At 35.6% G+C, this 15,810-nt stretch overlaps 2 protein-coding genes across 5 annotated transcripts in view; one reads left to right on the forward strand and one right to left on the reverse strand.

Annotated features, from left to right (window-relative positions):
* ICA1L (islet cell autoantigen 1 like) overlaps window positions 1-7,950 on the forward strand; it is a 77,754-nt gene extending 69,804 nt beyond the window's left edge. The window contains exon 14 of the mRNA XM_056807363.1: window positions 7,859-7,950. The gene's annotated coding sequence lies outside the window, so the exon portion shown is untranslated. The remainder of the gene's footprint in view (window positions 1-7,858) is intronic.
* FAM117B (family with sequence similarity 117 member B) overlaps window positions 1-15,810 on the reverse strand; it is a 119,561-nt gene that overhangs the window by 13,094 nt on the left and 90,657 nt on the right. For 2 of the 4 annotated variants that reach the window (XM_016425180.2, XM_056807360.1), the window contains exons 5-7: window positions 9,690-9,833; window positions 7,924-8,092; window positions 4,606-4,726 (exon numbers count right to left, since the gene is read on the reverse strand). In XM_016425180.2, coding sequence (XP_016280666.2) covers window positions 4,606-4,726; window positions 7,924-8,092; window positions 9,690-9,833 — 434 coding nt within the window. Of the gene's footprint in view, window positions 1-4,605; window positions 4,727-7,866; window positions 8,093-9,689; window positions 9,834-15,810 lie in introns of all 4 variants that reach the window. The other 2 variants (XM_016425179.2, XM_001371719.4) reach the window with 1 other exon arrangement.

Consider the following 15,810-nt stretch of genomic DNA (forward strand, 5'->3'; position numbering starts at 1 on the left):
CAGGAAAGGGAGACAAAGGAGACAATATGGATCATATACATTTGGAAAACTTTTGGAAATTTGTTATTAAAAGAAAAAATCTTGGGGGGAAAAATAAATCCATATTCAGATGGTAAAGAAAAAAAAATATTAACTGCTCATGGACAGTCCAAGCCAACACAGTGAAATTGACAATCCTACCTAAATTTATTTACCAATTCAGTACCATGTCAAACTACCCACAAATTATTTAAAAAATAACTAGAAGAAAAATTAAAAGTTCATCTGGAAACTGGAATAAAAGGCCAATAATATCAAGGGAATCAAATAAACAAATAAATAAATAAAGAGGGAGGCAGCTAACTAGTCAGACTTAAGGATAAGGGAAGAATTTATGATCAAATAAGAGAGAGCACATTATGAAAAATAAGCTGATAATTTTGATGACATTAAATTAAAAAGGTTTTATACAAATACAATTGATGAAACCAAGATTAGAAGGGAAATAAGTTTGGAAAAACATTTTATGGCAAGTGTCACTGGCAAAAGTCTCATTTCTCAAATATATAGAGCTGAATCAACTTGATAAGAATACAAAGTATTCCCCAGTTGAAAAATATTTAAACGATATGAACATGCAGTGTACATCTTTAACAAGTGTGACATCTGCAGAAGGCAAAACTGTGGGCAGCTAGATGAATAAGTAGATAGGAAGATGGGTCTGAAATTGGGAGTATCTGGATGCAAATCTTACCTCTGACACTTAACACTTCCTGTGTGACCCTGCACAAGTCACTTAACCCCAACTACCTGGCCCTTATTACTACTTCTCTTCTGCCTCAGAATCAATAATCAGTACTGTTTCAAAGACAGAAATAAAGGTTATTTAAAAAGAAAGAAAATGCTGGATATGACTTAAGAAATAAAAATCATGATTCAAAAAGATCTTGCTGGGTTAGAACACTGTGGGCTGAGTGTAATAAACTGAAAATTAATTGGAATAAATGCAAAGTCCTATACATAGTCTCAAAAGAATTTAAACATATGAGATTGGAGTAGAAATGCTGGTGAGCCATTTGTCTGAAAGCAAGACTGGGCAGTAATAAGAAAGGCATATTGTCCAGGATTAAAGAGGTACATGTTCTTTTTTTTTTAAGACTAGGACAAATAAGAGATCATTTTAGAAGGGCCTCATGAGATCGGTTAAAGAAAAATCACAGGATTTCAAGAGGTAAAAAGGACTCTTGTAGTTACACAGTCCAACCTCATCCCACAAGAAATTTCTCACTGTAAAACACCTTATACATTTTAAGGATGGTCATTTGGCCAGTTCCTAAAACAAACAAACAAACAAAAAACAAAACAACCAGGGTGGGGTAGAAACATACCTGTTACTTTTTGAAACATTATATTTCACTTCTGGGCATTTCTCATTTTTTGAAAGTTTCTCTAGACATAAAGCCTGAATTTTCCTTTTTATAACCTTTATTCATTGCTCCTGATTCTGTCCCCTGGAGTCCAGAGAAAGACAAATTCTTCTTCCATTGGACAATCCTCTAGACTTTTGAAGGTTTAACAGCTATCTTCAAGTGGCTGAAGTTCTATGCCATTAAAGAGGGATTAGAGTCTGGTTAACCCCAAAGGGCAGAATGAGAAACAAGTCAAAATTGCAGAAATGGACTTAGCCATTAGAGTTAAGAAAACTGCCTAATTACTTCTGAATGCAAAGATGCCATCGATGCTCGGAGAACATGGCTAAATATTCTTAGATTGGGGGAGAAAGGACAATACAGTTATAGACAGTTTGAAGGGGATGATCATGGGAATTTATTAAGAGACTCATCCTAGATCCTTATGGATTACAGGTAACTAAGGATCCTTTTTCTTTTGGAGAAAAAGCTCATTTTATTTATTTTTCTTCTATTAAATCTCCCCACTCTAGCCCTCCCTCCCCACATTCTACTTTTTAGTTTAGGCTAGACCCTCACAGGTACCACAGTATGTGTAAGCTTTGGAGAAATTTATCTAAGTATATTCTGGGGACAAGTCTAAGCCAGTCACATTCAACTATGGGAAGTTTGAACCATTACACATGGTAAACTTTAGGCCTAAAAACTGTTCATCGTGGAAATTTCTTATGGATTCTTCCTTCAAGACCCTGGGGAAGGTAGTCAAGAACAGAGTGGCTACAGCACTGTGAATGCCTTCATACCATGGAACCTTCCCAGGTCCCAAAGAGATATTCAGAAATGGGGCCACAACTAAATGGCCAAAGGCACTTTATTTAGTTTTCAGGTAGCATAAAGTTGGGGATGATGAAGTTGCCTGAGAGTTACAAGACTATGAGTTTTTCTTTGGGATGGGTATATGGTATCTTGCTATCTCCTGGAGAATGGCTATTGCTCATATGGACAGACCCCAAGGTGATTGCTCTGAATTCTAGTGTTGTGGGATGGATCACCTCTCTGCATTGATCTAGAAAAGGAGAACTGATCATCAGCTCACCCACTGTGCTGCAGTTAACTTAGCCAATGTTGCACAGAGCAGAGGCTGACAAGTGGGGGCAGGAGCAGAGGAGGTTCATGAAGGACATTTGACCGTGCACAGGGTTTTCACACACCCAACTTTCCTCTAGGTCCTTTAAAGGAATGGCTTGGGCCAGAATCACATGGTACAAAGGCACGAATTGTCAGCAGAGCCTAATGGTTTCTGGTCAATGTTAAGTTTTTAATTCAGTCATGGAAAATTTTCAAGGGATAATAAGGTACCACCAGGGAAGAGTAGCAACAAGTGAGAGGAATGCAAAGGACCTTGCTGTCTCCTATTACTGTGAGATATTTGTGGGGTCTTATGGGAAAAATCCAAAGTGAATGGACTTTTCCCAAGAGTTTTAAGTGGTAAGGGAAGGGAATGAACATTTATGTAGCTCCTATGTGCCAGGAAGCGTGTTAGGTGATTTTTACAAATCCTGCCTGATCAGATCCTAAAGTAGGAGTTTTTTACCCTTTTTTGTTTCATTGAAATGACAGTCTTGTGAAGCCAATGTTAATAGCCAATGAATAAAATAGGAACAAAATAAATTTTAATTATCAAAATACTTATCAAAAGTGACTCATAAATTTTGGAGAGAATGGGAATATACTTTTTACTTTTCAAAATTATGAATATGGGAAAAATTTGAGACATGGGATCAAAGAGATCATGAAAGATAAAAGACAGTGTCAATTACATAAAAATGAATACAATTAGAATGAAAAGATCCAAGCAGTAGAAAAAAAAAACACCTTTATTATATATCTCCCAAATTTGAGAGATCTTAGACAAAACTTTAAAATTAAGAATTTACATTCCCCAACAAATGGTCAAAGGATAAGGACTCTTTTAAAAGAAGAAATAGAGTACCCTGAGCAAGTCACTTGACCCCCATTGCCTAGCCCTTACCACTCTTCTGCCTTGGAGCCAATACACAGTATTGACTCCAAGACGGAAGGTATGGGTTAAAAAAAAAAAGAAATAGAAATAGAAACTTAATAACCTGGGAAAAAAATCAGAATCACTAATAACAAGAAGAGAGGAAATTAAAACAATCACAAGGTATCACTTCCCATTCAGCAAAATAGCAAAGATGCTAAAAGAAAAGAAGAATTAAAGGTGTATGGGAAGACTATTCATTAGAGCTATGAATTAATTTTAAAATTGTGGGAAAAAATTTGGAATTATTAAAAAAAACTGTTCATAGCTTCAGAAGAATTCCACTATTAGGACAATATCCTATGGAAATTAATGACAGTAAAAAGGGATATAGAAGTAAAAAAAAAAGAACAAAGCAGTACCATTTGTTATTAGAAAACAAACTGAAAACAAAGTCTTCTCAAAAATGGTAATGTTTGAAGAAATTAAAGTATGTGAATGTAATGAAATATTACTGTGCCATAGTAATGACAAATTGAGAGAAACATGCAGATTTGTTTGAAATAATACAAAACAAAGTCAAAAGAACATACACAGTAACAGCAGAGTAAAAATAAAGCTGAAAGCAATATTGATAAATATAATGGTCAATACAATTCTTACCATATTAAATTTAAAGGTATTGGTCCTTTGTGGGAATAGCTGATGAAGTTTTTTGTTTGTAATGGGGTTTGTCTGGGACATGTTAGAAGCATGTGCTGTTTGTCAAAATGAAATCAATCATCTTTTTAAAAAATAATCCTTACCCTCCATCGTAGAATCAATACTGTATATTAGTTCCTAGGCAAAAGAACAGCTAAGACTAGGCAATGGGGTTTATGTGATTTACCCCAAGTTCACACAGCTAGGAACTGTGAGGCCACATTTGAACCCAAGACTTCCATTTCCAAGCCTGGCTCTCAATCCACTGAGCCACCTAGCTGCTCCCAATAAAACATTTAAAAAAGCAAATGAAATTGTTTTTACTTAGCATCTTACTGAACTAAATTCAGTATATTCAGTAAATTCATATAATTCACTGGATTCCACAATACTTAATAAAGACTTAGGAAAGAAGGAAATACTATTTTTTCATATCAATCAAGAGAAAAATTATAAGATAAATTAATTGAGGAAATTCAAAATAGTATTCCTATGTTGCTAGCAAATACTTACGAGCATTCCTCAAAGACTTTGACCCTTTCACAGCCTTCGGGAGGCTCCCGTTTAAACATATAGCTGTTGTTAGGTTTTGGTGAGGTGGCATATTTGGGCAGAGGAGAGTTGTTCCCATTTTCTGAAAGGAGCAAATATTGGCAAATTTACCAAAATATAAAAAAACACATTAAGTATAAAAACAGTTAAACAAAGAACTCACAGCAAACTAATTTAATAAAACTACAGGAAATGTTGTAAACTTCTTTACCAAGTCAGTTTTTTATGACAAAACTTAAGTCATTCCCTATATTTCTCAAGGATCTATTTTTAGTGTAAATCCTTTTTAAAGAGAAAATATGATGTAGTCAAAAGAACACTGAATTTGGAGGCAGAAAACTAGTATTTTAATTTTGTCTTTGCAACTGATTACTTTTGTGACCCTGAACAAATCACTTTTCAGCTTCCATTCGACTTCAGTTTTGGAGTTTAGAGAATTTATAGTGGGAAGGGACAGAGGAACCATCTAGTTTTTCATTTTACTGATGGGTAATTTATAGTCAGAAAAGTTGACTTGCTCAAGGTCACACAGGTAGAAGAGGCAAGATTTGAACCCAGAAATTTTAATTCCCAATTTCATCTTTAAAATAAGAGGGTAGAACCATATGATTTTAAAATTCCTTCTAGCTTTAAAATCCTAAGATGCTTACATATACAGTGTAAAAAGCACTAAAATTTAATAGAACCTGTGACTATTTTAGCCTATGTGGTTCTGGAGCTCATGGGAAACTATTATGACGTATACCTGAGTAACATTATCTTTGAAGAAAACAAGTCAGGAGATCAAATAGCAATAAATCAAGTATAGAATTCAAGAAACCCTCATTTTGGCTTCTGAAAGTCCATTCTGTTTAGGTTTTCTTCTCCCTCGGGTCTTTGTCTTTAAATCATTTTTACTGTGCTGACTTATTTACCATTTTTCTCTCTCAATTCTGGGCCACTAACGGTCTCTCTATTACTATCTGCATACAAATTTTACATCTTCATCTCCTACCCTAACTTCACACTTATTTTAAAAGTATAGTCAGATAAAATCACTGTTCTTTTTTAAAGGAAATCCAATTTTTACTGTTTTGATGTCTCTCCAGTACCCCAAACTTTTCAAAGCTAAGCTCATGCCTTCTAATATAATCACTGCTTCCCCATACCATGAAGCAATATTACTTCACACTTTTCAATCTGAATAAAGGTCTGATTTATAACTTAAAAAATTTAATTCATTCTTCTGACTCACAAACCCAAACTAAACTAAAGCCTGTCAAATCTATTCTAAAAGAATTTTTACTTCAGTATTTCTAGTTACCACAGGTCCTTTACAGCTTTTACCTGTACTGTAATGGCCTCTTAGCAGGCTTCCTTATTTCTCTCTCATTCCCTATTCAATTGGCTGTAATGCCTCCTGCCTGCAAAAGTTACTATTGACTTTTCAGCCTAATCTTCAACATCCTCCATCAAAATGTCCACCTTGTATTTCACCAATCTCATTTCTCTACTCATCAGTTTTGTAGCCACTGCTCCAGACAAACTATGTCAATAATTTGCTTATTCCCATCTCTGTATTCCCTTTAACTCAAAAAGTACTCCTAACAGCTCAAGAATATCCTCTACTAATTCCCAGAGGGATCACAAGCTGCACTGGTGGAGGCATACTCACAGCATACCAATTAAATCATGGTTCCTTAAAGGATTGAAACAATGAAGTTAGAAGAATACTTAAAGTATTCTAAAATGAGTTCTCATCTGTTTCAAGATCTCAGCTAGATTGCAAACTCTTGAGAAAAAAGTTTTGTTTCTTTGGTAGCTATTCTCAATAAACAGACCCCTATAGTGCTGAATAGCATGTAATTATCATAACAGGCATTTCAGAAATGTCAGTCTCATCACTCTAGAGCTTGAAAAGATTTCAGAAATCATCTTGGCCAACCCCTCTCATTTTATAGATGAGGAAACTGATACTTACAAAGGTCAAGTGGCTTTCTAAAGGCCACACTACATGGGAAGTATCAAAACTAATAGGTTTGGCTCCAAATCCAGTGTCCCCCCTCCCCCCAAATCAATCCTCTGCCATTGAGGGACGAAGTGAGGAAAAGAATGGATCAGAATTCAAGATCCAGGTGAGCCCCCGTGTAAAGGAAGCAAAGATGGATAATGTGAGAGAGATGATGCAACATGTATTAACTTGGACTTCTGTTTTACAACAGCCTCTATGCATACTGTGAACTCAAAAGTTCAAACTAGAGGCAAAGGTCAAGAACATTTGAGAAGAGAGTTATTTTCAAGCACACACAGTACTTGAAAGTGAGGTAACAACTCCTTATCTAATTCAAATCTTTTTTGATTTGTACATCTGCTGATCAGGTTAAATGATCAGGTTAAATGATCACTTCTAAAAAGAGTAAATATTTTATTCTTTTAAATGATTTAAAACACAGAAATGGAGGCCACAAATTGACTTGGTTTCAAAATGTAATATCAAAACTTTGGCTTATTGTATTTTTTAAAATTTTGTTACGTATTTTCAAATCATTTTCATCTGGTTGGGGTTGCCCTTGGAGTGTTGTAGGCTATATGTCTGACACCTCTAGTTTAAAATCTCGTTATCTCCCCATCTTTCGGAATTACTGTGAATTCTAGAACCAATTATCACATTTATCACTCTAAAGACATCCTGACAGATGTTTTATTGAGCTATGCAGTACAAGACAACACGCCTTCAGGATCAAGGTTATGCCCTTGACTCACCAGTGCATGTGTGTTTCTTGGTTTTATTTGGTTTTCTATCACCAATACCGAACTTTAAGCAAGTACAAGGGTTATAAGCATGGCTCTCACATTACTATCACCATCACCTTAGCTAATTGGCAATTCATTTACACTCTAAATTTACTTCCTCATCTGTGAAATGGGGTCAGTATCATCTGCTCAGACCTCACAGCATTATTGAATGGCTATAAAAACATACTGTAAATTGTAAAGAGCTACACAAATATAAATGATCATTATGCAGAGATAAAAGGAAAACCCAGAAATAAAAGTATAACCGAATTTATTTTTAATTCTCTAGGTGAGTAATCAATATCTTAGTTCAAACTCCTCAATGCTTTTTAAGCAGTGCTAGAAAATGAGTAAAAAGCAAACTCTTACTAATATGGTTAGCAATTAGGTCTTAGACTGTAAGAGTTGGATAAACTAATAATAGCAATGATTTCCTCAGGGCTATACCTTTATCTCTGGGATCAACAAGAAGGTCATCAGCAGAACAAGGGCTCTCTTCACTACCTTCATTTGAGATGGTAAGGAATGAAGTGGGGGATACAGATTGGGAACGGCTGCTATTGTTACTTCCCCTGTCTGCTCCACCAGGTGTTTGGGTATCAATACTGCGCGTACTACTACTGCGCTGTACCAGGGGAGGAGGTGCACGATGACCATCTGGAATATCTTGTGGCTGTTGTAAATAAAAAACAAATTCTCCACTTAATTGTTGATTTTTAACTGTGCCCATTGTCAACCTTCTCAAAGCATATCCCAAGGGGTATTTTTTTTAACACTATTCCCTCTGCCCACCACCTAGGTTGTGAACTTCACATCTATTATTTCCCTTCATGTTCAACAGGCCTAATTAAATAAAAAATCAACAATGAAAATTTTGCTTCTTTATATTAGTATAGGACCATAAAGAAGAGAAATACAGACATAACCCTGGGTTCAAAATCAGAGAGGACAAAAAATTAAAGGAAACCAACTCCAGTGGTGTTTTACCTAATGATCCATTTGACTTTCTTTCCCCAAGCTAACTATTCTTTTTAGGTACTGTCAAGCCAAACCTTATCCTCTCCAGAAAAGCTGAAGTGTTCAAACAGTAGTGCCACCACCTCTATAGAAATTAGGAGTACTGACGCCATCTGTGGCTGGTACTAAAGAAACATTTCAGAAATAATCTCAGTCTGCCCGCCCTCTCCCTAAATGAATCCAGAAAGAAGCCTCAGAGAAAAATAAACTAGATGTGACTGTATATAGGGCACAGCTGCTGGAGGAAGGTGGGATCTTACCTGCCTGAACTGAAAAGAATTTTTTATTTCTTATTTGCAAAATCAGGAGCCAAGATTTCCTGCAAGACCAAGTCATTAGTCTCCCCGACTAGTAAAGTCAAAGCAATCTTAATAGCTCAGAACTCCACAGAATATAATAATCATGCTGTGGCAAGAATATAGGTCTTGGTTCTTCCCTCTTCCTTTTCAAAGAACTGAGGAGATTTAAGTGAGTGTGCTCTGAGACAATAAATAGAAGATGAGAAACATTCAGACTGAATCTTATGTAGATGTATTCCCAGGCAAGGAAACCAATGGAGATCAGTACTTGTCTGCAAATTAACAAATTTCAGAGAGCTGCACACAGAACTCAAGAGTCAAGTTCAAAGCCTGGCCAAGAGCCACACATAGCCAGGCCTTCCTTATTTGATTGTTGGCTTTCTATCCCCGGGACTGCACTGTGTCTCACATGGTAGAACTGTTAGAGAAAAATTGGTCTTGTCTGCTCAGGTCAATTTGAACCAAACAGTAATGATAAATATACCAGTCCTTAATGTAGGAAGTTTTAACTCAAATACTAAATTGATCAAAAAGTTGAAAAAAGACCTGAGGGATGGGCAAGTACAGAGTCCATCTCAAAATCAATATGAATAACAACAAATATTTTCTACACAAAATTCCATACTGAAAAAAATTTTAGTTAGTTAAATCAGTAAGTGCAAAGAAATTTTAAAATGTGTTACTTAACAGAAACCTAAAATCTCTTTGCTATAGAAATATAAAAGTAAATTTTTATATTAAAACAGCATTTTACCTTAACAGAAAAGGAAGAAGCAAGCTTACTTTCCTTTCTTCCAATTATGGACAACAAATCAACTGGGAAAAATATGAATCATCAAACTTTGTACAATTCAATTCAAACATTTATCATGCCCGCTCTGTGTAAGGTACTACACTAAGCACTGGGAATCCAAATTAAATAAATGTTAAGATCTGAAGGCAGAGAATACTCACTATGAGCTGCTCTTCCTTTTCTCCAGTTTCTTTAATTATTATTTCAATCTCCTGATTCAACCCTTCAACACTATTCCGGAATCGTGACCCTGTTGATTTGGTGATGGGAATCACTGGAATAAGTATACTCTTTGGAATAGGAGCCTGAAGAAAGAACAAAGGCGATAAAGCAAAAAAGGTTTAACATGGTATTTTCATTCTCTATTCAATTCAATAGACATCTCTAGAGCACCTACTAAAAACCTCTGCTAGGTGCTGGAGATATAAGGAAAAAATGAAAACATGATATGCTTTGAACAGGCTTAATAATTACATATTTAAAACAAATTAGCAACAAAGTTAATAGCTAAGAAACTGTAGTTTGCTTTCTTAATCCAAAATAAAAATGAAAACTTCACATACTGTAGAGAAACTGTAAAAATGACCACTTTTTTGTGACATGCACTTATTTGTTGCACCTTGTGATAGAGGCTGGCACTAGGGAAAAAGTGCCAGACTGAAGAGTATATGAAATTGATCACCTCAATGGGGGAGGGGCCCCAGGAGTAGAATCCTGAGGAGAGAAGACTCTGGTGAGGAGAGCAGTGAGGGTCTCTCTGTCAAGACATCGAAGAGAGAAGGTGGAAAAAGACTTTCTCCTGAAGGTTACCCACTTTTTCTGCTGGTGACTGGAAATCCTTCCCCCAACACTTCCCAATTGAAAGGACTTTCTGAAGAGAAACCTGAGCAGACTTTACCTCAACTGCTGCTGCCCAGGGGTGAATCAAACTGACTTTTGGGGGGTTGTGGGGGGTTAGGCTGCCAAGGCCTGAGTTCCCCCCCAAACTCGAGGAGCGAGGAAAAGGGTTTAAGATAAAGACAGGGACCCCCTTTTCCTACTTTCCTTTTCCCATCCTTCCCTGCCCGTTATTCCTTTTGTATTACCTGATTGAGTTAACATTAGTTATCTGTTCCCCAAGCTGAGTGTGAGTGAACGGAATCGAGGGGAGACGTTTTGGTCTCAAGAAGTGGAGGGGAGACAAGAGGGACAAGAGTGAATTGGGGAGAGCAGCTTTAGCTAAAGAGGGAAGGCAGAAGGGGGAAATTCTTCAAACCCCCTCTCCTCTCTCTGAGCCAACCCATTACAGCTGCTGTCTCCCCTGTACCCCACTTTGCGGGAAAGGGGGGTTTCTCCTCTCCTCTCCCCCCTCTCCATACACCTCAGGGTCCAAGCCTTCCTCATTGGGGTACATTCCCTTCTTCTCTCTTATATAATTGTTTAAAAAACAATCTAGGTGGCACAGTGGCCACATAGTGGATAAAGCACCAGGCTTGGAGTCAGGAGGGCTTGGGTTCAAATATGACCTCAGATACTTCCTAGTTATGTGATCCTGAACAAGTCATTTAACCTTGGTTGCTTACCTCTTGCCCCTCCTTCTGTCTTAGAACTGATACAAAGGCAGAAGGTAGGGATTATTTTTTTAAAATTATGTAAATATAGGATGTTATCTGCTTTTTTAATATGCTAGCAAATACGAATATATAAAGCATCTATTATATGTCTTTAAAGGCTTCACATATTTAAGTCAATTGAGAAATGTGGAAAAGGATACCTTTATTCATAAAGAACTACTTGTTTGGTTGTTTTTTTAATCCCCACTAACTTAGGGCAGTGCCTGACACATAGTAGGTATTTAATAAATAGCTAGCTGCTGATTATATTAAATAGAACGTAAATCGTCACACTTTATCCTGCAGAGTTGGCCATAGACTATTATTTCCAAGAGTCTAATTTATGGGATGAGACAAGCTCAACAAAATTGACTAGCATCCAGATGACATTAGTTGAGAATCAGAATTCGTTACTTAATCAGCCCTAGTGGCAATTTTGATAACAACTTACTACAAGAGTTATAAATTATGTGCATAAAGGTGAATCTAAAGGACCCTAGTAGTTGGGAGGTTGGGGAATATCCAGTTTAAGTGTTAAACAATGGACAATTCTCAGCTTAAAGGGGGAGGGGGGTTGCAAAAACTGCCTTATAAAGGTTTCACTTTTCCCACAGCACAAAGCAGAACTTAACTGGCAGGTGAAGGAGATAAAAAGAGGGAAGCACTCTTGACTCCTTTAAACTTTACATCAATTTTAGTGAAGTTATGACTGCTGCTTAGAAAGAAGGGAGGGGAACTGGACATGTGCCACACAAACATCTATTATATATCTAGGTAATTCATGTCATCCTCTTCAATAGATCATGGCTACACAAGATAAGGTGAAAATGCACACTGAAGAACATAGGTGCTTTCCTTCAGGAATAGCTGACAGATGATTCATTTGTGCAAAAATGAAGGACATGACTAAGTGGGCATGAGATAATTACAAATAAGAAAAAACATTAAATCTTGATACCAAATGAATTGTTAAATTTCAAATTGATAGGAAATTTCATGCTGAGAAAAGAGAGCAGAAAATAAAGTATGATAGAAAGTGATGGTAGTAACTGGAAATTTGCAAAGAATCATGTAACAATTCCAATAAAGGTACCCTACATTTATAATAATGAAATGCTTCTAATTAGAACCTATTTAAAAAATAAGGTAGTTAGTTCAAGTGTTAAGCATTATCATGAATTACTCTTCCAGCTCTAAATATATTTCCTAAGTGACCCTCAGGTGTAATAAATGAGCACTTTTTGGTACAATGATACACCTCCCCACCTCTTTGCTAACGACAGTGAACTTTCAGCTAGAAAAATTCTCTATAATTCCCAACTTATTCAGTTTAACAGTCTTTCTCAAGTGTATTTTATCCAATGCCAAATATTTCCCAAATGGTTTGTCTCTAACTTAAAAGACAAACAACAAAAAAATCCCAGTCATTTCTAGACAATGTTTCAATCAGCATTTATCTTGAACCTATCATGCAAGATTGTAAAAAAGAATTAAGAGATAGTTTCTGCTTTCAACAAATTTACAAAAAAGGAAAGAAAATAATGTCTACACAAATAAGTGCTACATACATGATCTATGTATCAAATAAAAAAACTGATTTTGCTGAAGAGAAAGAGTCTTTTTTTATGTAAGTACAAGCAGGGGATACTAATAAAAACCTCAGTCTCTTGCCTGTAAAACGAGGGGGCAACCAATACTGGCCTGAAAAAAAACAACACAACACTTTACTTACAGGAATAGTCTATTTAAGGCTCTTGCCTTAAATAGCTAAACTTCAGGCTAGGGGGCCAGACTCTGGGGCAAAGTTTTGGTTATCCTGTGGCAAAATACCATTATTACTTACAGGGAACTATTCAAAGGAAAGGTGAAAGCCACTATCAATATAAATCTGAAGTGAGGATCAACATTTGTTCTGACAATACATCCTACATTCCTGAACAATAATTGTTCAGTCTATTAAGAACCAGGATTATTACTGATTTAATCAAAACTCATCCATCAACACTTGACTTACACCTGCATATTTCTGCATAGTGAATTAAAATGATTTTCTGGACTTCTGTTATTAAACTTATCATAACAATCCATATTTCTAAAAAGTGAATGGTTAACACACTTCATAACTTATTAATAAAAAATTCACATGAGTATATTTCTGTTTGTGGAGCTCTTGGGTGAAACAACTTTTAAAAATGAATCCATACCAAAATGGGACCTATCTGTCTACCTATTTATAAAACTATAAAAGTAATCAGAACTTATGGTGAATGAGATGTCCTGACTAATTAGGGGTGAAACAGGAAAATATGTTTCCTTCTTTAAAATTTTTCAAAAAATATTCTAAATTAATTAAATAAAAATTTTCAAATCAAAAAAAGGAAAAAGAAAAATTTTCAAAAAGGCATCACTCTATCTCTTTACCTTCATTAGTATAATGTAAACATAATTGTAATTCTTTGAGAATTATGAATCTTTGAATGCCTCAGGTTAATACCTCAAAACATCAATTCTTATTTGCAAAGTACCCTAGAAACATAAAGTTAAATATATTAGGATGATACTCTATTGATTCTTGGTTAAATATAGCTAGGAAGCTATGGTTTGTATATATTTATTTCAGAATAAATTCCTGGTAACCATTTTTTGCCCTGTCTTGTCACCCTAAGACACTGAAAACAAATCTAGCCAATTAAAGGTTATAGTTAGTACTGTAAAATTAATTATGACTGCAGAGCAATACATTCTAATAATGAAATTATTCAACTAGTCCACATTATTTAGAAATGGAATTGATTCCTGTAAAAAATATTCAGTTCTGTGTCACTTGGGAAATAAGACTATGTTTTGATCTGAACCAGAAACTTAAGCAGCAGAAGTCTTAGGGGCAAATAGAAAAAAAATTATTGTTGGAGGAAAAACTCAAAAACTTAGAGGAGAGGGAGGAGGATTGTTTTGAACTTTAGTGCCTTCCTCTAAATCTAATCTACTTTTGCTACATTTTGACCCCATTTCTAGCTCAATTCACCTTTAGTCTAGGCTGACTCTAGTTTGTGCTTAAAACTTCAAGAAAAACAAGTGTTATTACCTAGCCAAAGCCTGGCAACATAAAAGCTACTTGTCTTTTTTAGAGTCCAATGTTAAAAAAGTACAATGGTTTTCTCTTCTTAGGCATGAGACTAATTAAGGTGTGCCAGTTCCAGCCCAATGCCAGCTGATAATAAAGAATTCTTAGCAACCTGCTCCCATTCAGACTACATAGTAATCATAGTAATAGGAACTTCAGTCCTGACAAGGACTGAGAAACTTTATGCTCTGACAGCTCCACCCATGGGATAGGGCTGCTCTTAAATTATGACCAGATAACTTGTTCCCCGATTATGCCTTCTATCTCTCAAAAGGAGCTGCTAATGAACATAGAAACAAGCAACATCTGCATCTTTTGCCCAGATTTTGTTACAAGCAACTTTCAGCCCTTAAGTAGGGAACAATGGATGAATGATGATGGGAGAAAAACCCTTGTAAAAAACCTGAGGCATGGGTGGGGCAAATTGAGGATCTGGGGTGGTCAGAAACTAAACAGGGGTTAATAAGATGTAAAAAAATACACAGTAATCATAATAATGCAAAAATTTTTTACAATTCTAATAAAGGTCTCATTTCTCAAATACAAAGACATGAGTTGAATATATAAGAATACAAGTCATTCCTCAACTGATAAATAGTAAAAGGATACAAATAGGCAGTTCTCAAACAAAGTAATAAAAGCTCTCTATAGTCATGAAAAAAAAATGCTCTAAATTACTATTAATTAGGAAATTGCTTGCAATAGTTCAGGACATTCCCAAAGGACTTATGAGAAAGAATGTTGTCCACACTGAAAGAACTATGGAAGTAGAAATGCAAAGAAAAACATATCACTTATTTATATGGGTATATGATTTGGGGTTTTGACTTTAAAAGATTGCTCTATTGCAAAAATGAATAATATGTAAATCTAGTGATAACATTTGTATAACCCAGTGGTTATGTTGCTCGTTGCCTCTGGGAGCTGGTAGGGCGGTGGAGGAAGAGGGGAGGGAAAGAAAATGAATCACGCAAACACGGAAAAATATTTTTAAAATAAAATAAAATATTTTTGAAGAAAATTACTAATTAGAAACAGCTCTGAGGTACTTCCCCCGCACTTATTAGATTGGCTCTCATGATGACAGGAAAGGAAAATGATATATTAATGCATTGTTGAGGGGAGTTGTGAACTGATTCAAATCATAAGGAGAGCAATTTAGACCTATGCCCCATGCCCCAAAAGGGTTACAGTACATACCCTTTAATCCATTACTAGTTGTATCCCAGATATTGAAAAAACAAAAATGGGAAGGGGACCTATATATACAAAAATATTTAAAGTAGCTCTTTTTAGGGAGGCAAAGCTTAGATAAGTATGGAGATAGTCATCAATTGGGGAATGGCTGAGTAAATTACAGTATATGATCATAATGAAACACTATTGTGTTATAAGAAATGAAAAGCTGGAGGAGCTCAGAAAAACCTGGAAAGACTTACACAAACTGAAGCAGAGTGAAAAAAGGAGAATCAGAACAGTGTACATAATATCAGGAATACTTTATATAAGCGAACAGCAGTGAATAATAGCTATTCTCAGCAATATAAAGATCCAAAAGCATCTCAA

This window comes from Monodelphis domestica, chromosome 8 (assembly GCF_027887165.1).
Source record: "Monodelphis domestica isolate mMonDom1 chromosome 8, mMonDom1.pri, whole genome shotgun sequence".
NCBI lineage: Eukaryota > Metazoa > Chordata > Mammalia > Didelphimorphia > Didelphidae > Monodelphis > Monodelphis domestica.